The sequence below is a fragment of the Corvus cornix genome, chromosome 8 (genome assembly GCF_000738735.6).
Source record: "Corvus cornix cornix isolate S_Up_H32 chromosome 8, ASM73873v5, whole genome shotgun sequence".
NCBI classification, from domain to species: Eukaryota; Metazoa; Chordata; class Aves; order Passeriformes; family Corvidae; genus Corvus; species Corvus cornix.
The window spans coordinates 25,753,342-25,776,223 of record NC_046338.1 but is presented as its reverse complement, the minus strand read 5'-3'; the positions used below and the strand labels follow the sequence as shown (position 1 = coordinate 25,776,223).

The following is a 22,882-nucleotide window of genomic DNA, read 5'->3' as shown; positions in this document are numbered from 1 at the left end:
GATTTATTGACTTGCTGTCTTGAAGGCTTGCTGACTTCAAGAGGTATTTGTATACAAATTCTAGTTTTTCCCTTTCCTACTGGTTCCTACTGCACTTATCCACCAGTATCTGGTGGTATAGAGAAGCTTTTTCTTTTCAACGTGCAAGTGACTCTTAGAGTACAAACCAGGAAATCTGAGAGACTTTAGGCCAGTTTCTATCTGCTGTTACTGTCTTCTTACAGCTGCGATCCATCTTAAGCCACCTTTCTGTGACTTTGTTTTGGTTGGGTGGAGAGGAATTTTCTTTTCTCATCCTCAAACCTTTCAGTCCAGTCCTCATTAGAAGAGTTCCAGGGGTCTCCATCCCAATAATCTCCAGGGAGACGGATCTCCTGAACCTGGTGCAGCAGGTCTCTTGGTTGGCACCTGCTTCCCCCCGCTTGCAGCCTGGATTTTCCCCTCCAGCATCCTTGCCTGCTTTTGCATGTGCTCTTTGTGCTTCTGAGTTCTTGTGCAATGGTTGTCTGGCTGCACTGCTTCAACTACCATGGTAATGACTGCAGGCTTGATTTCAGAACACGATTTAATGCTTGTGTGCCTAATAACCCAGAATAGCATACAAGTCAGTAACCTGCAAATTTGGCACTTCCCAGTTCCATTATCATGGGCTTTTTTTCCCCTAAGCTTTAGTAAAATAACTGTAATTGCCAGTATACAAACCTGGATTTTAAATAGCCTCATTTCCCAAAACTGGCAAATAGTCTTCAAATGGAAGTCATCAGTTAGGGATAGCTGTGTTAAAACAAACAAGCCTTTGAATTTCGTTTCCTGGGGTATTTAATGAGTGATTTTAATCTTTGTCTCCACAATACTTACAGGAAAGACATAATTTAGACCGGATTTCTTATTGTAATGACTCATTCAAAATGTGAGGTGATGGCATGAGGGGAGAAAAAAAGTGATGATTTGGAGTGAGCTGATCAAAATTGAGTTACCAGCTTATCTCTACCTTATACTTCTTCATAGAAGGATTTTAATGTGTCATCAAAAAAATACTCTGAGGGACCTCCCAATTCAGTTACTTAGTGCAACATCATTTGGGACAATTTAATTTCCCTGGTCATTAACTAATATGTACAAATGTTAGAAAGGAGTGAAAAATTTATTCTCTTCCAGTTTGTGAAGAGAAGCAGGACACTGGCCACTAGGGTGGTGAGGATTTCTCAGTTCGAGAAAGTCTTAACATAGATTAGGGAAATTAGTATTATCTGAAGTTTTTGAAACACCAATAGCCTAAGTATTGAATTCTCTTTCCTCTCAGCATGTATCTGCTGAATTCTAAGAACAGAACTCATAGAATACAGAAATCCCAATGCTAATTTTGCTGATTTCACCTGAGAAAAAAGTATCCTTCATCTTCTCATCATATTCTGAAATGGGAGGCTAATTATACTGTGTGGGGTTACCTGTTTTGCAGGTGTGCAAACACTGAGATCGTGGCTCTGCCATTCTTCCCTTGAAGTCATAAATATTCTGATTTGGTATTTGTGCAAATTCAGCTATGTTTGAGCAAAATACTGAGTGAAGACATAGTAATTAAACCAAAGATAGTGAGTTTAATAGTGGAATATTATCAAGAGGAAATATTATAGTTGAATATTGTAAGCACCTTCATTTATTCATCAAAAAGTAAATTAGATTCTTGTTCTTAACCATATTCTTTGTCATAGTGGCCAGTGTTTCTTATTACTTCAGGTATGGTTCTCTGAAACTGCACTAGACCTAGCAGGTGTAGAACAACCTGTTCTGTGCAAACCATAATTTGTCTTATGACTGAGTTTGAAAAATGACAAATGGTAATCCATTTGTTTCCAGCTTTTCTGCTTTGACAAAAAAAAACCCCAGCTGTTAACAGTACCTTCTTGATCTGCCAAAGCAAAAACTTTTTTTGTTCCTCAGGCTGTAGTCAGCAGTTATTGTCAATAAGTTTCAGAGTTGGTGCAGAAAAATTCCAAAGCACAGTGACGGTCATGGCAAAACTGACTTTTTTCCTCCCTCTCCTGCCCTATGAAAGGGCAAGTTCAGTAGTTTCCAAAGCATCCCTTTAAAATAGTCTGAAACAGTAGTTAAGGCTCTCCTGTAAAGTACAGGAAATCCTTTACAACTCTGTCTTAATAGCAGCAGGATTAAAATAGGAACCTTGGGGTTTCAGCATCTTCAGTGATGGAAACTTGATGCCATAATTAAAGTGATTTAGATCACTGCTGTAATAAGTTTCTTTCCATCCCATCAGATTGCTGTTCCTTCTGCTCTGCACTGAGTATCCTTGCATCCAATTTACTGCAGTGGCCGCTGTCTCCAAGTTTCTATTTCTGCAGGGGTACCTGATAAAGCAGTGCATGATGACATAAGCTGTGTAATAGCTTCTTGTCTGGTTTTGGCTAAGACAAAACATGCAGTGGATTTTCTTTCTTTCATTGAATTGCTGGTGACAGCACTCAAGACCAGGTTTTGTAGTTCTTCAGGTTTGTTTGCGTTTTTGGTAAGGCAATTTCTTCAGCAACATCACTATCTTCAGCTGATGAAAGTGCCTTGTATGCAGGCTTTTCTGAGTGTTTTCTGTCCTGCCAAACTGCTGTGAAAAGACTGAAGAGGTGTGGATGTTCAGTAGTACCCCCAGCAAGTTTTGGAAATGGGGCAGTTAATTTCTGGAAAATCTTGTTAAAACAGTACAGCAATCTAATTAAAGTCCTATTTAATAGCACAGTTTATCTCCTTTTCCAGTTGTCTCCTAAAGCTCAGTTCTATCATCCTCCAGTATTTCATTTGTAGGCTTGTTGGTTAGTTGGCATAAGGAGCCTATTTTTGGGTAGAATATTCTTTGAAGTTAGCTTTTAAACCAGTGTGGCTTTTTCTAATTCCTTGGCAAAATTTTCTTAGCCTCTGTCAGAATCTGAATGTGAAAATTCACAGACCACAGTAGTAAGTATTGTGTTACACTTTTAAAAAGGCTTGAAAAAGTCATGTGTGCGTTACACATGGAAGTATTACATGGACTTCTGAGATCCCCAGCAGGGTAGAACACAAGTGATAACTACAATCACATCCCCCTCTGCTGGCAAAGCAGCAGAGCTCAGAGGTGTGTGCTCCCTGCCTGAATCCGGCTGCAGTTAAACCACCCAACCCTTGAGAAAAGCCTCTTGCACTAATTTTGGATGCTAACTGTATCTAATTCAGTTACAATACATCATGGTCACTGCTGTGTCATCCCCATGTGATGTATGTCATTCCTGTGCTGTACAGTTCTGGTCTTGACAAAGAATGTGAAAGTCTGGCTGGAGACAACTACTTGCTTAACCTTTAAACACAAATAAATTACAATTAGTTATCATCAAAAGGTGCTGCTTTAAGCAGATCTCTATGCAAAGTTGACATCAGAAAAGTCCCTCACTTCTAGTCAGACACCAGAATTTGTCAAACATTTCAACAACCAACATCCTTAACTTGTCAAACCAGAATAACAAGAGGAAAAAGCAAAGAGATATGAGGATTAAAACACTTTTGAGTTATTTTTGAAGGATTAGTTTAATTTTAACAGGAATCTTTAAAAGCAATTTCCATAATGCATCGCTGCAGACCCTGATTAATTGTTTTAACCATATTGGTTCTAAACACATTTTTCTTTTCAATGAATTTCTCAAAAAGATAGATACCACCACCAACTCCAAAATAATGCACTTTGCTTGCCAAATACACACAGCCATTTTTATCCAAGAGCTCAGCTAGTGTATCATGCAGAGCACTGTAGTAGTCAGGATTATAGATGGTCTCAGAGGTGAGAATGATGTCATACTTTGAAAAGGGTTTGTTGCTGCTTAACAGGAGCTGGCTGACTTGAGACCACTCTCCAGAAAAAAATCTGCATCTGTTGAGCACGTTAGGTGAGCCCTCTGCTTTTCTGGCTCTCTTTGAAGGAGTCTTGCTGGCTTTTCTGTCCTTCCCACTGCCCATCCTCCTGCCTTCATTAATACAGTTGGCCACCACATTAGGCAAGGTTATTTCATCAATCACTGTGCTGTTGTAGTCCTGAAAATGGACTCTGTCAGCTTTACCCCTTAAAGCAACAATTCCCAGCAATCCAGCCCCACAGCCAAGATCCAATACAGTCTTGTTGGTAAATTCTATTTCAGCCTCAGAAAAGTACTCCATGAGATCAAAGGTACATTCCCAGATTTTCAGTCCTCCTTCATAGACTCCTGGGATGAGATCAGAGTGAGAAGAAACACTTTTGGACACGATGCCTTCTCTGTCGGTGTCACCCGAACACATAATTTCCAATACAGACAACTTTACGTAAGACAGGTCCAATACTGTTTCCATGACTTTATTTTCCAATACTTTGTTGAGATCTTCGGGAATACTATGCTCCTTGGCAGCTTTCACACAGAGCTTTTTCTTTGAAGTTGTCTCATTCTGGTGCTTATCAGTACCCAGCTTAGGGCTGGAGTCTGCTGCAGGATCAGCCGTTTTCCTGCTCTTTTCTGTGGATTCCTGCTTGTGTTGTGGAGAGCACAGCACCAAGAAGTGAGCATCTGCCTCACTGTTCTCATGTTCATCAACAGCAAAATTAAATCGAAAATCCATTTTCAGGAATAACACTTTTAAAAAAGCTTAATTTATTACAGCCAGATTTTATGGTATTGTTACAGGAAAGAGTATTTTCCTGGTGCAGTATCAGATGTCTTGCAAAGAGCCAGGTGAATTACTGCTGGAAATAGAGTAAATAGTTTTATGTATCATTAATATCAGCACAAACCGTCTAATTATAGCATCCTGATTTTCATTACCAGGCTCCCCCAGAAGTCGTGGAATCTCCCTCTCTAGAAACATTCCAAACGCACCTGAACACGTCCTTGTGTCACCAGCTCTGGGTGACCCTGCCTTGGCAAGGGGGGTTGGACCGGATGATCTCCAGAGCTCCCTTCCAACCCTAACGATTCTGGGATTTTAAAAACCCGCTCTCTAACAATTTAAATTTATGAAAACACAGCGTTACCGGTGCCCGCCCCCCTCTCACATACCATAGGTATGGGAAGGCAAGGGAATTAGGACAGCTGCTAACTCCGCTAAAACTCGCATTTCAGACTCAGCCTTTCAATGGGCGCAAACCCAATGCGCGGGGTGGCCCCGCTGCCCCTTCTCCGCTCCTACGCAGGCCGGGCGAGGCGCTCCGGGCGCGTTTCCCACCCCGTTTTCCCTGCCCCGTGCCCGTACCCACCCGCGGCTGCCGGCGGAGCCGTCCTCCCCTTCTCCCACGTGGAGCCGCTTCCGCTTCCTCGGCCGCGGAGCCTTGTGGGAGCGCAGGGCGCCTTTCCCGCCGCTGCCCCGTCCTGAGGGGAGCGCGGCCGCCGCCATGTCCCAGACAGACCCCGAGCTGCTCCTGCGGGAGCTCGGCGGCTGGGACTGGGAGCTCTGCCGCCGGGAGCTGCCCGCTGTCCTGCCCCGGCTCCTTATATCCTTCCCAGCAGGGCTCTTGGGGGGCTGCGGGAAGGCACAGGAGTGGTGAGGGGGTGTGTGGGGGTTGTGTGCATCCTTCAGTGCTCCACGGTTCAATCAAATCTGTGTGAGGGAAAGTGATGGAACCTTTGTGAGGGGCCGACACAGGATAGAAATGCCGGGTACAGGGAATTTTGCTGGAGACGAGTACAGCCCTTCCCTGAAATAAAAGAGTCATAGAATCTAGAAAATCGTGTGTGGTTCATTTAGCACTGTAGATAATTCCCCAACGCAACCCTCGTCTACCCTTCCCCCCGGCCCCCCAAAAACCCCAACCCCCTAAAAAACCCACACCCACACACCACCAAAAGAAAAAACAACAACAACAACAAAAAAACAAACAAACAAACAAAAAAACAACAACAACAACAAAACAAACCAAAACCAACCCTCAAGATTTACTTTCTAATACATTGCAGAAATGCTTTTCTCGTCCTGTGGGTACTCTGGCCTATCAGGCTGCTTTGGTTATGGAGCATCCCTGCCAATTTCATACATATATGAGACAGAGTGAGAGAAGCCACTGTGGCTTCTGCAGGTCCTTTAAAGATAACCTTTATAGCAGAACAAGTTTGATTTTCTTTAACGTTTTTACTCAATGTATCAAGAGTCTGAAGACTGGACGGAGCATATTCGTAAGTAATGGCTAAGAAGTGCCTCTTCCTGTGAAGCCCTGTATTGCAACTGCATTATAATCACTGCAGTGCTTAAAATACTTCTGATACAACTAGGGATTTTCAGAGTCTTCAGCAATCCTGCTGGACCTTGCAAATTCCACGAACTGCATGTTGAATAAGCTTTATAAAAGTCCCTATCGAAGCTCTGCGTGTAAGGCTGTTTTTTCCTTTCTGCTACTTCTGATCTTTAAACACATGAAAGAAGGGTGCTTTTTATCTTGTGTTTTATTGTCTTTTGGGCTGTTATCTTCCAGGTGACAAAGCTGATAGTTAAAATGAGGCTCATATGTAACTGTTTAGAAGTGTTGCTAAAACTCACTGTTACATTGCATATTATGTTACATTATAAAATGTGCAACTATTTGCAGTTTGGAAGTCGGCAAATACTAGATCTTTAGGCTGGCAGTTGTGCTCAGCCTTCAACTAAGTTTAGTCAGGCGTGCTGCTATTTTTAATGGGTTTGTGCATGTTGGAGCTGTTACAGTTACTTGATTTTTCAGATAATGCATGTGTGTTGTCATGCATTTCAGATAAGGCAACTGTTGCCTCTCTCAAAATCAAGTACCTGATCTGTTTTTGCTTTCTGCAGTTCTTTGTTTCCAAGGTTGCTGTATATTTCTGATAATCACACATTGTAAATTTTTTTCTTTGCAGGTGTTTTGAGGATCCTGACTGAAATGTTTTTGCCACATATCAGCCTTGAAGATTTGGAAGGAACTTTCTTCTCTAAAGTATTACCTAAGGTAGGACAGCTCCAGTTAACTGTGGAATTGTCAGTCAGTCCAGTGCTAGAACCTGCTTGAATGCAGTGATTCTTTTTTTGAAGTTGCACAATGTAATTATTCTGTGAGATACAAAAATTGAAACTGAAATTTTACCCTTTAAGAGTTTTCACAGTGTTGTGTTGAATTGTTTCTGTGATTGTTCTCATCCTTTACAGTAGGGAGAGAATCAAATATACAATTCTGCTTTCTATATTCAGCAATAGACTTGGGTTTTATTTATTTTTGAGAAGATTGGGCTTTTTGTAGAATGACCAAGGTGGAGAATTTTTATGAGAGGTAGCTTTTCAGGACAAGTAAACTGAAGAACTCAACATTCCTATACCATGAATAAATGTTGTGAAATTTGTGAATTAATATAGTGAATAAAGTTTTAGACTGTACTGACCTCACACATGTTTTCTTTTCTGATTAAATGATGGAGACTTTTGTGCTATAGTTGTATTCAAATCAGTACTTGTGTTTTAAGTGAAGTAAAGCGGTGCCAAGTTACTGATTTAAGTTTTGGGCCTCAGCTTGTCCATTTTAAGAAGCCAGTAAAAAGGGCCACTGGATTTCTCTTACTTTATCTCAAGTAACAAATTTTGGAGATTACAAGAAAATTATCTCCCAATAGGCATATCCTGAAAAAGAATCACTGTACCACATGTTTATCCTGCATGTGCCCAGAAGCACCTCACTGTCTTTGCAGTCTCAACAGTAACACTCATCAGATATCCAAAAAACCTCAATTAAAGTAGAAATAGATGTTGTTTGTATGTCATGGACTTATTTTTTTAATGTATTCAAAATGTAAATAATCATTCTCAACAAATAAATAATTTTTCTGAGACAAAATGAAAATATTTTTTTAAATGATACAGTTTTAACTAAGTAAAAAATCTTTGGTAGCATGAGGTATATATTTTTCAAGCAAATTAGCTAAGAATTTTGTTTTACTAACAGATTTCAGAAGAAATAAAAGCTATATCTTCTGTCTATAATATATATATGTAGAAGATTTTCGCTTCTTGTTATATCATGCTTTGTGACTGAAATGCTGGAAAGTGTTTTCTCCTGTAAGTTCTGTCTGTGCCTCCATGCCATGGTGTTACTATTTGCATGGGTACCTTTGTAAATACAATGTTTCAGTTTTGTTGTGTTCTGACAGACTCTACAGTTCTTTGATAACTTGATGTGTGAACTATCCAGCGAGGCCAAAGGATTGACCAGCCAGAGCACAGAGTTACGCAGTACTGTACGGAATCTGTTACAGGCAAGTCCCATCACATAAGCTGTCAAAATAATGTTTACATCACTCTTTGCTTTTATCTAAACTATTAAAGTGTTTTTAGAATGTTTTTGCCAGCTACTGGTGTTTAAAATGTAATTTAATCTTCCTTTGTAGTTCAGTTAACATTTTGTGAATGATTTGATTACATCTAGCATGTGATGCTAATAATAATTTAAAAAATCATCTCAAATTCTGCTTAAGTTCCTATTGCAGATGGAATGTGAATCCCCATATTTAAAGAGTGAATCTGGCGCCTGTTTATACAGTCACTTCATTCTAAGTTTTAAAATTTTTGTAAGTGGAGAACAATAGTCAAAGAAGTAAGAAGTTTTCACAGAGGATATGGTATCGGAGAAAAGCTCTGGACCTTTATTATCTTTAACAAGTTACTTATTTATGCAAATAGCAGTGAACTTTAAATGCCATAAAAATCTCGGTGCATTTCAGCTAAGAAAAGATGCTTTTGGAGGTATTGCAGGAGTGAGCAGCATAGCCTGATGTTGTTCATCCTTGCTCTCAGACCATGGTGCAGCTGCTGGAGACTCTGACAGGCTGTGTGCGCTACGTGTGCTCGCTGCAGGAGTGCGTGTCCCTGCAGAGCATCCGCTCCCTCCCTTCCTCCGTCCTCTATGTGATAAAGAGCACCTTCACACACTGCAAGGTAAGGTTCTGCTGGAAGCACAAAAATCCTTACGCTCCTTGGCTTTTAGGAAACACTTTATAAGAAGATCCTATTCTGAAATTATATTGTTGTCGAATTATTATTCTTTAAATTTTAGTTGTTAAATCGTTTGCAGAATGCACTTAGTGCACAAGTACAAAGATGATTTTTCAGTTGTCTGCCCAGCAAATCTGACCTGCTGGTGAGAGGCTCAGACTGGGCTATTTCCATATTTTGCATCAGTGTTAACTGATCATTCTGCTCATGAGCAGAGTGCTCTGAGAGATCTGTGCAGCCTTGATGGCTGCAGTATTTTCAGAGCTACAAATGGCTACAAACATGGTGTGACCTACCTTATTTTTCTGAAGTTCCAGAACATATTGAAAGTTGAGATTAGCAGATTTAGGTTGGTTACCGTGAGTAGCGTGTATCAGTTTCAGATATGGACTGATCTGGATTTTCAGACGCAACAGTAATCCCCTCTAAGCATTGAAAATAAAATAAGATTATTGTAAGAACACACTAATTTTTGGATATCTTTCATTTTCACTTTTGTCTTTCTTATGGGAATATTTACATCAGTTTTCCAAGTCAGGACTCAAACTCAGGTGCCATACCTTTATCTAGCAATTCTAATATGAAAGTATTGGGAAGTATTTGGAATGCTACTTCCTTTATTGCTAACATTGTCCTGTTTGGTTCAGAAATATGATCTTAGGTTCATACATAGAGGTCTAATCCAGAGCCCCCTAAAACTCACAAGAGCCAGTCAGACCTCATTAGTTGTCCACGAGCTGCAGGTGAATGCAGTTTATATTGAGTGGTCAGGGGCTGTGTTATTGAGTTAAATTGAGTTAAAGTAGGTATATCTGTGCCTTGTTTTTTTTCCAGAGAAATGTACGGTGAAGCTCTTGGTGTTTTCAGCATGTGAAAAATCAGGCTGTGAGTCCTGAACTCTTTCATAAACCTCTCCCTCCCCATTTCAGGACAGTGAATCAGTGTACTGTGGGCACCTGCATTTAATTTCTGACCTCCTACAAGCCATGTTTAAGGAAACTTACTCCCTTCAGAAACAGCTGATGGAACTGGTTGATCTGATTTCCATAGGGTCTGCTTCCACTGAAGATGACATCACATATATGGTGTCAGGTATATTTGGATTTAATACTTTCTTAGTCTTGCTCAGTATTTTTTTTCGATGGAGAGTATGTTTGAAATTTTAAAACAAGTTTCTGAGTGTGCTCAGTTCCTGCTGTCCTGACCAGCCTTTCAGAAAGGAGCATTTTGAAGCTTGAAATATTTCCATTTTTCTCCTGAAGCTTCCTCTGTGGCATGGGGCATGTTGTGTAGGTTTGTAGGAAAGGGGCAACACCTAAATGCTGAGCCATTTTCCCAATTCATGTCAATGTGCTGCTATTCTCTTAGTATTCTCTTGGGATTGCTGTGAACTCATAAAGTGATTTAACTCTGTTGCTGCTGTTATTATTTCCTTAGTAATCCACACTGTGCTAGAGATCTGCTCTGTAATTTCCAATATGGACCACGCTCTTCATGCCAATACATGGAAGTTCATAATCAAGTATGTCATGGAACTCTTCGGATTTTAGTGTGCTATCATTTTAAATAATGAACATCTCAATTGCTTTGTGTTCAGAGTTTCTAATAAAATTAAAATTAGAGAATTCAATGTAGCTATTTAGTAAGTAAATTTAGAAACAATTGAGAAATTTAGCTAGGAGGTAATATTAAAGCACTTTCAGTGAAAGTAGGTAGGAATTGGTATGAAAAGTAATAGAAACTTGACTTTTTGTATTGCAATGCAGAAGAAAATTTAAAACACCATTGTCTGAATAAATAATATTAAGAGGTCTGACCTGCAATTTTGTAGACGTTTTTGGGTTGAGTTGTCTGTCTTGCACTTCCGTCCTGCCTCTCCCCTGTGTTTCAGCCATGGCCATGGGGAGAGTTGTTCTCTCTGAGTTTCTGCTTTCAGTGTACATGGATATTGCACCAATCACTGCTGAATAAAAGCCTAAATAGAAGAATTAGTTGCTTGGATTTGTAGGAACTCATTGCACGATCACTTCTGACAATTAAATACCTGATTATATTCCTGTCTTTCAGGCAAAGCCTGAAGCATCACTCACTGCTGCAGTGCCACCTGAAACACAGTGACATCCTTGGTGGCCTGTGCAAGGACACTCTTCTTTCTTTTGACTCCTGTTTGCAGCTGGCTGAGCAAATGAAGGTGTCAGAGATACAGGTGAATTAAAAAGCTTCCAAAGCTGCCAGTGAACTTGAGGAGGATAAATTCTTTGTGCTGTATTATCACTTGGAGTAATTTGGTTTGGGTTTTTTGGGGTTTTATTTCATGTGGTAGGCAAAACACCTGTGAAACCACATGAATGTGAGGCCCATAACTTTGTGTAGATTGAGAATGTTTTACTGAGACACTTAAGTTTTCACTTATGTAAGAATTATGTAAGAATTTTTTTTATTTCCTAAACTGACAATATCCCAAGGTCAATCAAATTCTTAATATTGCTCTAAAAATGTTGAAGCATACATACTGAATATTTTTAAAGTTTTTCCCCCTTAGCTGCAGAGTCTGTAGAGAATCAAATGTGAAATAGGTTAGCAATCTAACTTCCTGTTTTGATGTATTACTCTATATTAAGTTTTAGAACTGCTTCTTTTGGACAGGAGGGCACTGACGTCAGGCTGTTCCAGAAGACAGTCAAATTGTGCAGGTTCTTTGCTAACTCCCTTGTACACTACACCAAGGTATGTTTTAATACTTGAATTCTATGTTAGTATTAAATTTAAGCCTCTGGTCTGCAAATGGAATAATTTTGTACTGCATAATATCTTAACAATTTACGGCTATCCCATATGGGCAGTGTAACTAACATCCATACATCACCTGCTCGTAGTTCTTCCACCAGTAAATACTCACAAGCCTGTGCAGGGTTACTGCTTGGACTTCCCAGGAAAATAAACTAAACCAGGTTGTTTCATGCAGTGGCGCTGAGTAGTTGGTAGGAGATGTCCAGTAATTAATATAATTAATCATGTATTTTATTTTAAAAGTATCACTCAAAATTGATGGCTTTCGCAGGAATTTCTTGCTTGCTTCTCTGACTCCTGTTCTCAGTTACATCAGCTCTTTCTTCAGATATACAGGTATGTGAAGTACAAATAATCTATTATTGATAGTGTCTTAATAACATTTCCATATTGTATTCTTAAATTACAAATATTTTGAGATGTAAAAATGCAGTTCTCATTCCAGAGTTGTTGCTATCTTTTTTCATGTACAGAAAGCTAAAATATTTTTTAATAAATTATGCGGTTTTGTGTTACATGGTTACCTAAACCCCCTTCCTGATCAGTACTGTGCATGTCCCGTAATGACAAACCTTTAACTTTGTTGCAACTATTTATGGCAACATTTATTAACAAATTATCTGTAGAATACGCAGGAAAAAAAATTCTAGGACTAAATGCAGTTCTCAGCAGTGCCTTTTGACAGATTGTTTCTACTTTAAGACAAAGTATGGAAAACTTTGTCCTGGAGAAAGAGGGGATCAGAAAGAGAGTATCCTAAAATTTTTCATAGCTTTATTGTTGTGTTAATAATCTTGTGAAGTCTCACAGAAGGACTTTGGTTCTTCTGGAAGCAGATGGTCTTATAATAAATTATAAATGTCTGCAAGTGGTTTATCACTTTCCTTTCAAAAAATTTTGTTCTATTTGCTGCAGTGATGGGGAGGCATAAGGAAACACAGACTTTGTACTGGTAATTCTTTATATTATGAAATCAGAGGCTGATTTTGGCCTTTTTTTTTGGAATTCAAACCAGGTTCTGTGGTGAGATGTGCACCTGAGTTTACTGCATGTTCCACTGCAAGATTGGGTGGATGGATATTTTTTTATGAGTTTCTTCTTCTAAGTTTACTTACCTTGTAGGTCTTTCTCAAGTGGAAGGTTGAGGTAAACTTTTATTCACTCAGGGAAACTGAGCAGGATTTTTGAGTAGGAAGGTAGCGTTTTTACAGTTGACTTTATAAGCTGCAAGAGTAGAAGGTTTTCATTTCATGATCTCTTGCTTTTTTCTCATATTGCTTCTTTTTTTCTTTTATTGCCCAAGGTTTTTTTTGCTCTTCAGAGAAATTGTGATACCCTTTTAGGGTCGTGTGTTAAATTAGTGCTGTCACATTTATGACTGTCAAATTGTTTATAAAGGCATTTTTCTTGGCTTTTCCTTTCGCTCAACTCTTTGTGATTTGGTGTGTTTCTTCTAATAGATGTTATGTATTTTACATACATTTTCTGTGAGCTTGTAAGGTTTTCTTTAAATGTTTAGTAAAATGTGGATTATGATGCTTATTTTAAAGACTGAATGCCGAGTTGTAACTCTTGGGCTATAACAGATATTTTCAAATGGGGAGCCTTTTCTGTCTTTTATTTCACAGGAACAAGGAAATAATGAATTTGCCTTTTTGTAGCTCTTTTGGAGAAAAGTAGTGTTGCTGAAAATGCTACTGAGAAAATTAAACTTCTTTTTTTTTTTATTCCCCCTCAGCAAATTTCCTCACAGTCTTTATGCTCCAGAGATCTTGGAAGTTCATCAGGATGAAATATCCCGGGTTTTTCTTGTGGCTCTGGACCCTCTGATCAACCAGCTTCTTCCCTTTAGTCCTTTCATGGAGCAAGTGTTAAGTGAAAAGTTAGGTGGGTTGAAAGTACCGCTCTCAGTGCTGTCCGAGGGATCAGGATTGACATTTTGGCTTTTTGGACCATAAGCAATATTCTGTACTCGTTTGCTTGTCTTTGGTTCTTTTGTAAGTACTGTGATAGAACTGATTGCATGCTAACTTGGATGGATTTTATAATGGATAGTTCATGTTGTTGCTGAATTCATCTTTTCCAAAGTACTCATAACAACTGCAATATTAATCTGGTTAACACCAATCCTATCAATTCTGCTCTTTTGCATAATTTCAATCCACATTTGCCACAAACTTTCAAAGTAAGATGAAATTTTTCTGCTGTTCTGTTGTTGGGGAAAGACAGCTATTTTTTCCTAAATTAAGTATTTTCTGTGAAAAGTAGAATGCCTTCAAACTGAAAAATTATCAGCTTTTTGTTTCAATAAGCCCTTCTCCCTGATTTCTGCCCTGACCAACATATCACAATTCTGAGATAGCTCATCAGTTTGCCTATACACTTGCTTAAAAGCCAGTTTACACACACACTAAATATATCCATCCAACTTACTTCACATTTGAAACCTAAACTTCTACAGGTCTCCCTCCTGAGCAGCAGCTGCCCCAGTGTCTCCTCCTGCTTACCATAATGGACAAGCTGTCCTCTCAGCCTGAAGAAGTGCAAACTCTCTGGAACACAGGAAAAAGGTACTAAAAAGGTTTTGGTTGTACTTCACCACAGCAGTTGTTCCATACAGGCAAACAAAGGGGCTCAGCTGCTTGAGTTTCCTTTGCAACTGAACAGTAAAATTGTCACTATGGATTTATATCCTTATGCCAAGACAAATAGGATCTGGTGTTCATTGCCTCAGGAGTGAAGGCTACAGATCCAGAGATGTCTTTGTTTTTGCAGGAAAGGAATGGTATTTCGAGTACTTGCAGGGTAGGAAGAAGGATATGTGTGTAATTCATTGATACTTCACTAAGTTAAAATCTCACACTTTTATGCCTGAACTCTCTAATAATCTGGTGTAAAAGCACAGAAGTTATTGCCATCTTTTCTGGCCAAAGACAAAGATTTTTTAATACAGATGTTGCTTGCAGGATACGGGACTTACATATCTGTAACCAGGCTGTTCTCTTTTTTGTTTTTTTTTCTTTCCCCCTTGCAGCCTGTCTTTGTTTTCAGCTCTCTTCTTCAGTTTCCAGCAATGTTGTGGGGAGCTTTCTCTCCCTGTCCGTTTGCCAGAGGTGGTCAGTACCGGACAGCCAGCAGTTCCCATCACCCTCTATCACTATGTCTGTGTCCACCTGTGCTCCTTCATTGCTTCCACACTCCCATCATACTTCCCTCAGCTGGTAAGATTGGGTTTTGCTTATCAGTTCTTCAGCTGTTGTGATGCATAGGTGCTCCTTAAAAAGAATGGGTTCTTTCTAATGATGTAACTCTGGAGAGATGCTTGGGTAAGAAGTGGTTCTGTAGAAATCAGCTGTGACACAGTTACATGACTGGAGTTCAGTTATACAGCAAATGTCACTTGTGGGAAAGGGGAAAATAAAGCTTCCTACAAGTTCTTGAGGACCTAGTGGTTTTGGCAATTTTTGTGCTCTTTCGCAGGAGGGAAGGTCAAGTCGTTATAAAAGTTCAGTGCTTTCTTTTATGCAGTATTCAAATTGTGTTAATTTTCCCATTTCTCCTCAGGAGTGTGCCCTGCTGGATGCTGTGCTGGGTTCCAGTATGATCACATCTCTGCTAGCAATGGACTCGTGGTGCTTCCTTGCCCGGTAAGATGCTCCTATTACAAGTCAAGCAGGTTTTCCACACATCCAGTTCATTTTGTTGTTGTACTTAATTCCTTGAGAGAGATTTTTGTAAGACAGAATTGTCCCAGAATTGGATTATTTTCAGATACAGAGCATACTTTGAAAATTAGGAGTAGAAATGGCTTAGCCATTTTTACATTTTTGCAAGCAAGATGAACATAGCTTCTCTGTTATTTAGTGATTGGTTTTTGAAATGGTTGTCTCAAGTAGATTGTGTCTGCAAATCAAGTTTAAATATGTTAGAGGAAATGGCAATTTCTCAGACAAGATTTATAATATTTAGTCTGTAAAAGAATTGGAAGTACAGATTCACAAACTGCTCTCGCTCATGTTTCAGGTATGGAACAGCTGAGCTGTGTGCTCACCACGTTAATGTGATCGCCCACTTGGTAAGAACCACAGTGATGTTTGCAGTTTGGCATCAGTTTAAATCTGAGTGCTACCAGCAAAGATTCTAAATGATCAAAGACAGGAATTCTTTTTATAAATCCAAATGGAGATTGTTTCAGTTCTTCAGATTGGATTAGTAATTAGCAGAAGCAGTACAGTGAAAATATAAAACAATATGCCCTGCTTATTTTATTGACAGTGTTACTGCTGTGACTGCACATAGCAATTCTGAGAACATCCTGTATAGAATTTATTTGCTAAGTGGTGCTTTTTCCCTTAGTGTAATGAGGTGCGTTACTTTTTTACCCTAATGCAGGTAAAGGCTTGGCCCAGTGACTGCTCCCAGGTCTCTGCCCTGGGTGTGCTGCTGAAGCGAATGCTGTTCTTGATGGCTCCAGAGCATCAGGCAAGTACAGCACCAGCATCTGCTGTTGTCAGTAGAAGAGATTTGAATCAGTGACCTGTGTTAAAATATCCCCTTTCAGTTCTGGAGAAGTGACAAGACATTGAGTGCTCACTTGCTGCACTTGTTATTGTACTTGTTATTACTTAGTCAAAGTCATTAAGTCACTAAGTTATTACTTATTGTGGATCCTACTTTTTGCAGAAGTGCTCTTTAAAATAAGAAAAGCACATTGACCTTTCTAAGAGTGTTATTGGGCATCAGTGAAGTCCTTTTTTTGACAAAATATGAAAACAGCATAACTCCCCAGATTTGCTGAAACTGTGTCCTGTCATTGCATCTGTGACTGGTGTTTGTGAGCATTCCCATGACATCAGGTATCAGGAGTAGTGTCCTGTCCTGTCAGTGCCTCTCTGTGTACTCTGGAGAGCCCTTTGTTCTACTCACTGGTGCCATTGCTTCAAGCAGCTGAAAGAATCAGTTGCCTTATCATTCTGATGTCCTATATGTGACAAGGGAGGTGGCAGTTTTTAAATGTTTTTTATATAAAAGGTTGGATTTTATTTAAAAAATGAAATATTTTACTCAACTTTTTTCACATAATGTATCTGAAGCTAACCAGCAGTGCATTTTGGTTTCTCATTTTTCAGACTATCAAATTGTTTTGTGGTCTGTTTAGTTTCTATTCTCTTTTGTTTCCAGGTAGAATTTGCTCATAAGTTTCTTCCTGAAGAGGTGGAGAACTTGGCTGTGTGGCAGCACGTGTCTCTCAGAGCCCTGAATCCTGACCTTAGGATACAAGTGGCATCTCAGCTGTGCACGGCAGGGCTCGCACGGTGCTGGTGGTGGCTGAACGGCAGCCGTGCCTTGGGAGAGCTCCCACCTGTGGTAAGGAGATCTGCTTGTCTTTGGAAAAATGTTTGAACTCTACATTCTAGTTTGAAAACTACAAGGATTCTGTTGCTGTCACCTCAATTTTACTTTTCAGTCTGTTGCACAGCTTTTTTCTCCACCTGGCTGGCATATGCATGAGCAAGAACTCTCATGTTGTTTTCTTGTAGTATGCAGCACCTTAGGACCTCTACTGTGACAGTGGAAGTCTTGTGATTCATTAGTTACTCTAGTTGTTCTTTGCTCTCTGGGTGAGCAGATGTATTTTTCTTCAGCATTTCTGATTTATACTATACCTTAGCATACAATTACTCTTCAGTTTTAAAGTCCTGACTGGTTTTATGCAGCATCATATCTGAAAGATGCTCACTGGTCTCCTTGGTGAGGGAATGTGAGAAATCAGAGGCTTCCACATGAAGTGTCTGCTGCCAGACTTCTCCAGCCAGTGCAGCAAATGACCTGCAGCGTGTGTGAAACTCACAGGAGTAATGGATGGTTTCCCTGCTCTGGAAGCTTTATTGGCTGGTGTCCTGCTGGATTAACTGTTCTGTACAGTTGACACAGCACTTTGGGCTTCTTGCCATCTTGTATCATTTTAGATGTTTCGTATGAGCCTGGGGTTTTGGGTTGGTTTATGTGTAGTTTGTTTTGGTTGGTCTTACACATTTTTTTCTCCTAGAACACTGCCCTTTCTGTCCTGCTGGCTGCCTGCAGTTCTGCTGATGACACTCTGGAGGCAGAACTTAAGGCATCTGTCTTGGGAGTGCTCAGTCAGTTCTGGTCTTTTTTCCAGGCTAAGCAGGTAAGAGAATTTGCTGCTCCACTGGTAAAAACATGTCTTGGAGAGGCAGGTGCTGTTTCCTCAAGTTGTTGTTACTCATTTGTTTTATTTGGATTGGACTGCTTCAGTAAAGTACAGTGTACAAGTGCTGCCCATCTGCTCTCATCTGGTTTATCTGTTGGGCAGGCATGAGCTCTGGGAAGCTTGAGTTTGAATTTCCTGAGTATTACATATTTGGTTCCTTGTTACTCCATCTGTTAGTGTCAGATTCAGACTTGCTCAAGGAGAAGCCTGCAATACATGATTTTGATTCATAGCAGTTACAAACTTAGTGTATTTTAATATTCATTAGAATGTGAACAAAACTCAGGGTGATTTGATTAGAACACAGCCCAGCACCTGGGGAGGCACAGGGCTAATCACCCTCCTCCCAAGGGGGTCAGGCAATGTGTTTGTGACCACATACCTGTTCATGGCTGCAGCTGCATAAAGGAAAGAAGAAAGGATTGTCAGGATTTTCATGCTCCAGATTAAAAAAGAAAGTTTGAGAGTGGGAGTGAAGAGCCAACAATGTGCCCCCTCAGAGGTCTTTTCCAACGTCAGCCATTCTGTTAGGACATTTGGCAACTGAAAGTGAAAAGAAATAGTTCAGATAGCCTTTAGGTGCTCATTTTAGTGAGTGGTGGAAGGAGATGAGGGTTAAGAAATATTCTCCATAAAAATCAAAGAAAATGGTCTTATACAATATGACTACCTAGAAATATCAATACGATTATTTTAATATTTTCTTCTGCTGCTTACAATGCAGTGCTTACAATACATGTGTGAAGTCAGGCTAAGAAGTTTGGAACACTACTATAACTTGACATTTCCTAAGTTGTTATTTCATGAGCTAAAATGCAATGTTACTGATATCTTGTGTTCTCTTCAAGGTCTCAGATGAGCCATGTCTCCAGAAGACACTGTGTTTATTACTTCACCTTTCGGAATTTTTCATCCAAGCATTAGATGCTCAACTGATTACCCAGGTAAAAAAAAAAAAAAATCATAAAATCCCCAACACTACCTTATGAATAATTCACTACATGAAAACCAAGTTCTTTGTGATTTGTTGAAACCTCAGATGAGTTATTTCATGGTCTGGCTTTCTCTTAACAAGAAAATAATCTTCCTTGATTATTTCCCTGGCCTTTAAACCAAGCACATGGCGTTTTGGTTAACACTGCTTTTGAGAATCCCTTTCCTTTGTAAGATAATTGAGATATATAGATGTGCTATAGAGAGCATGGTCATTTCTTTCTAAAATGCACCCTGCAGCTTTATCCTGGCCAGTTTTATTGGAGGTGCAGCATACCTCCTTCAGGTTTCTAAACTCCCTGTGTTTGGATTTAGAGATGAGCCTGCACAGTTTTCACCTGCAGTCTGTCTGATGGAGCTTTGCTGGGGTTTTGTCTCCCGCAGGTGTTTGCACTGCAGTCATTCTTGCTCCAGCTGCATCCTCCGGATCATGTCCGTCTAGCAATGGTGGATTTTCTGTCTTCCATGGGAAAGGTGTTTATACCACAAGAAGCACAGGTAAATGTAATTGTGGCCTTAGTGAAATTATCTTGTCTTTTGATAAAAAGATATGCCTATTATTTAAATATATTAAAAACTACAGTTAAAGGATCAAGTTCGTTACATACTTACAGGAGTGCCAGGATAATTGTCTTGGATTAATAGTCTGCAGCAGATTTATTTTTCATCAAGAGGTGCTGAGTGCATGCAAGATGCTTGGAGGTTCAAATGCCAGTCCTTTCTCACTGGTGAGAAGCAACAAGAAGTGAGAATGGAACACATCACCACCCTCACAGTGGTTCTTTAGCCAGACAGGGCAGTAGCACTCATGCATTTCCCAAACCTGTCCCTCAGTCTTACAGTGATTCTTTAATAATAAATCATGATGGTGAGATATGCACAACTAACTCTTGGGAACTGATGGACGTTTGTTCTTGTTGCAGAGGCAGGTTGTGCCCCAGCTGTCCTGTCTGTTTGCCTCTCTGCTGGCTGACCAGACCTGGCTGATTCACCAGCACGCACTGGAGGCGTTCACACATTTTGCAGAGGTGAGAAGAGCACAACTCTGGGTGCAGGTGATGCCTTTTCCTGGTTTGAAAATCAAGAGTCGAACACGGTTAGAAGGGAAAAAGAGATTTTACCTTGGTATTTATTTTAAGGAGCCTTAGGTGCACACGTCCAGGTCGAATGCACCTCCATGCACACCCACAAAAGATCTGGTCTAACAGTATAGGTCTTAGTAATTAGCATATCTATCAAAAATTCCCCAATGAGAGGCTCGAATGAGCCCCCCCTCCCCAAGGAACCTTCGCCTGGATGATTCTATCTTAGTTTACAAAGTGTGTTCTGGAGAGGACCTTGGGGTCTGGGGCACACTGATCCCTAACTATGAAGCTTCTAAAATGTTTAGTCTCCTACCTGAACAAACAACTCCAAGAATGTAGGCAAAAAGCACAAAGAATACAGAAGTTATAAAAAGTTATAAAAGGGGTATAAAAGAAAAGGCAAAAAATCATCATGGCATCACAGGCACTTGACTCTGTTAACTTCTATTGTACAGAAATTCTCCTGTCTTAAATGTTTGCTGCTCCTCACTGCACAATCCGGATCTTAGTTACAGATGCTACTGCACATTAAAAGTACTGAGGGCTAGTGCAGTTGGAATTGATTTCAGGAGCTGGAAGTGAAGAAAGATTAGGCACTGGTTGCTTAGATTGGTTGCAAGAGGGCAGGGACTGTCACAGAAACATCTATTTTGTTCCCTTGTTAGCATGAATGTACTAAACAATCAATAACATTTTTGACAGGAAACAAGACATGAAGATGTTGTTCCTTGGTGCCTTAATTCTGAAGAAGCTAAGAACAAAGTTGTTAATTTTCTGGCTAAGGTACATATATTGTTTAACCATTTTACTGCTTTCTTAGTTGATGCTGTACATCTGCTATAAGCAATACACAGCATGGGTCTACACTTGCATTATCTGCATGACCATTAAATAACTTTAAAATAAACTGTCTGGTTGAACTTTTCTACTTTTTTTAATCAGCAGAATTAACAACTGCCATTCCTATGCACACTGCTTCTCCAGTACTTCCAACTTTAAAAACAAAGCATTTATCCTCCTTAAACAAAAAATACTTATTAAATTACACTCTTATTTTTGAAAGAAGTTACATATTAAAAAGACAGGATTTGTTGATTTGGTTTGATTTCCTTCCCCATTTCTCTTGGATCAGTTTCTGAAATCTAAATTATCATGAAATCTAAATTATCTAAATAATTCTGAAACATCTCATTACCTTTTGCAAAACAGCAGAAATCCTCTTAAGAGCAGGTGGCTGTTGCTGCAGGACAGACACTGGGAAAGAGAGGCAGGGCTCTCTGGCTGAGCAGCTTTTGGCAAGGAGGTCATTTACAGAACTGAGAGCTGCCAGTGATGCTAACCCAAAGTTGTAGATAACTTCAATCTTCTGATCAGAAGTGTGTGAGACATAATATTCTTTGAACTGCACATTAAAATCTCTCCCTCCCTCCCTTTTGTTCTGGCATATAAATTGAGCCTATGAAGGTTGGTAATGCTGCCTGGGTTTAGTTACCTCTCTTGGGGCTTTCTCCCTAGACAAGGCAGGTGGAAGAGACGAGAGAAGCACGAACAGAACGCCTGAAGCAAGAAAGGATTACCTGGCATGCACAGGCTTTAAAAGTGGATGGAGAATTGGAGTCAACAGGAGAGGTATGTGTGCTTCTTTAAGCTATCTGGGTCCTCCTGTTAATTTCTGTCAGTTCTGGGGAGTCTCTGAAAAGGCTAAGATGGGTAAAAGGCTGCCCTCCATGGTCTGAGAAAAATGGTCACATGTGCACTCCCAGCCCTTAGTAAGATATCCTAATGGTCTGTAGTGCCTGCCAGGCAGCAAGAACTCTCACAAGGACAAGGGAGTCTTGCAGCTCTGTTTCACCTAAGGGTTTCTTACATTTGGATAAAGACTGATACCTTAAGTACAGTATTAAAATGATGTTCCATGTTTACTTAAATCTGCAGCCTGTGGCCAAAAAAGCCTGTCACCCCCCCTCTGAGGAGCAGTACAAGGCAGCAGTAGGCACGATGGAGGGGGCAGTGGAGGCTGTGAAGCTGCTGCTCCAGAAAGGGTCCCCCCCAGCCTGGCTTGCAGTGAAGCTGGAGGCTCTGCACACAGCCATAGCCACCCTCAGGGACAGCTTGTGGTAGGTGCTCTACAGGGCTTGGGGACAACAAACCAGCTCAGCTCCCTGGTGGAAGAGGTGCCTTTGTGCCAGGAGTGCTGCAGAAGAAACATCTGTGATACGGGGCAATGCTCTGCAGTACTGCTGGGTCTTGGTTCATGTGCCAGAATGGATTGAGGGGTGCAGTGCCGGCCTGTCCTCCATAGCCAGTGGCTGGAAGGACTGATGGATTTGAGTGGACACTACTGGACATCTGAGCTGTGGGTTTGTATATTGCTTGTTCTTCTACTGCGTGGAGATACAATGTCATGAAATGTGTATTCTGAATACTGAGAGGTTTGAATCTGTTGTAAAAGTAGCAGTTACCTTGTTCCTGTCACATACAGGTGACCAGGCAGTAGGTGTTTTTATCTTTATTTTAAAATACACTCAAGAATAACAATTTAAGGCTCTCTACTGTTCTCTGACCATACCTCTGCTGCTGGTTCCACTCCACTCTAGGGTGATCCTTTAAAAATAATCGTTATTGGTCACAGTTAAGAGCAGAAAAACACGGTGCTTAAGCAGTTTGTGATCGTTCACTGTATGATTCCTAGCCCCTCCTCTGCCACTGAGAACTATACAAACAGAAATAAATAAGCTGAATAAACTGTACATTCATCTTAAAATAATCTCTTAGCTGAAAAGTTAAAAGG

The 22,882-nt window shown here is 40.1% G+C and overlaps 2 protein-coding genes across 4 annotated transcripts; one reads left to right on the top strand and one right to left on the bottom strand.

Moving 5' to 3' along the window:
- Window positions 1-801: 801 nt before the first annotated feature.
- METTL18 (methyltransferase like 18) lies at window positions 802-5,343 on the bottom strand. 3 transcript variants are annotated; one of them, XM_010409358.2, is made up of 2 exons: window positions 5,261-5,343; window positions 802-4,750 (listed from the first exon to the last, which is right to left on the bottom strand). In XM_010409358.2, exon 2 carries the CDS (start codon window positions 4,624-4,626, stop codon window positions 3,574-3,576), a length of 1,053 nt encoding a protein of 350 aa, XP_010407660.1. In that variant the 5' UTR covers window positions 4,627-4,750; window positions 5,261-5,343; the 3' UTR covers window positions 802-3,573. The 3 variants fall into 3 exon arrangements, with proteins under 3 accessions (XP_010407660.1, XP_010407661.1, XP_019147268.1); XM_010409359.2 differs by having other exon boundaries at window positions 802-4,747; window positions 5,261-5,336; XM_019291723.2 differs by lacking the exon at window positions 5,261-5,343 and adding an exon at window positions 4,884-5,225 and having other exon boundaries at window positions 802-4,747.
- C8H1orf112 (chromosome 8 C1orf112 homolog) lies at window positions 5,306-22,766 on the top strand. Its single transcript, XM_010409360.3, has 24 exons — window positions 5,306-5,494; window positions 6,134-6,173; window positions 6,870-6,958; window positions 8,148-8,252; window positions 8,791-8,931; window positions 9,918-10,080; window positions 10,426-10,510; window positions 11,056-11,194; window positions 11,635-11,715; window positions 12,050-12,114; window positions 13,517-13,665; window positions 14,240-14,348; window positions 14,813-14,999; window positions 15,343-15,425; window positions 15,802-15,853; window positions 16,171-16,260; window positions 16,960-17,145; window positions 17,828-17,950; window positions 18,862-18,957; window positions 19,391-19,504; window positions 19,930-20,034; window positions 20,794-20,874; window positions 21,607-21,720; window positions 22,027-22,766. Exons 1-24 carry the CDS (start codon window positions 5,396-5,398, stop codon window positions 22,210-22,212), a joined length of 2,682 nt encoding a protein of 893 aa, XP_010407662.1. The 5' UTR covers window positions 5,306-5,395; the 3' UTR covers window positions 22,213-22,766.
- Window positions 22,767-22,882: the final 116 nt, after the last annotated feature.

What these genes read in the sequence shown, in the direction of transcription:
- C8H1orf112 (XM_010409360.3), top strand. Translation starts at nt 5,396, where the DNA reads ATGTCCCAGACAGACCCCGAGCTGCTCCTGCGGGAGCTCGGCGGCTGG. An exon ending in ATGCTCAACTGATTACCCAG is followed by an intron (nt 18,958 to 19,390) that starts GTAAAAAAAAAA and finishes TGTCTCCCGCAG; the next exon opens with GTGTTTGCACTGCAGTCATT. An exon ending in TTGTTAATTTTCTGGCTAAG is followed by an intron (nt 20,875 to 21,606) that starts GTACATATATTG and finishes CTTTCTCCCTAG; the next exon opens with ACAAGGCAGGTGGAAGAGAC.
- METTL18 (XM_010409358.2), bottom strand. Translation starts at nt 4,626, where the DNA reads ATGGATTTTCGATTTAATTTTGCTGTTGATGAACATGAGAACAGTGAG.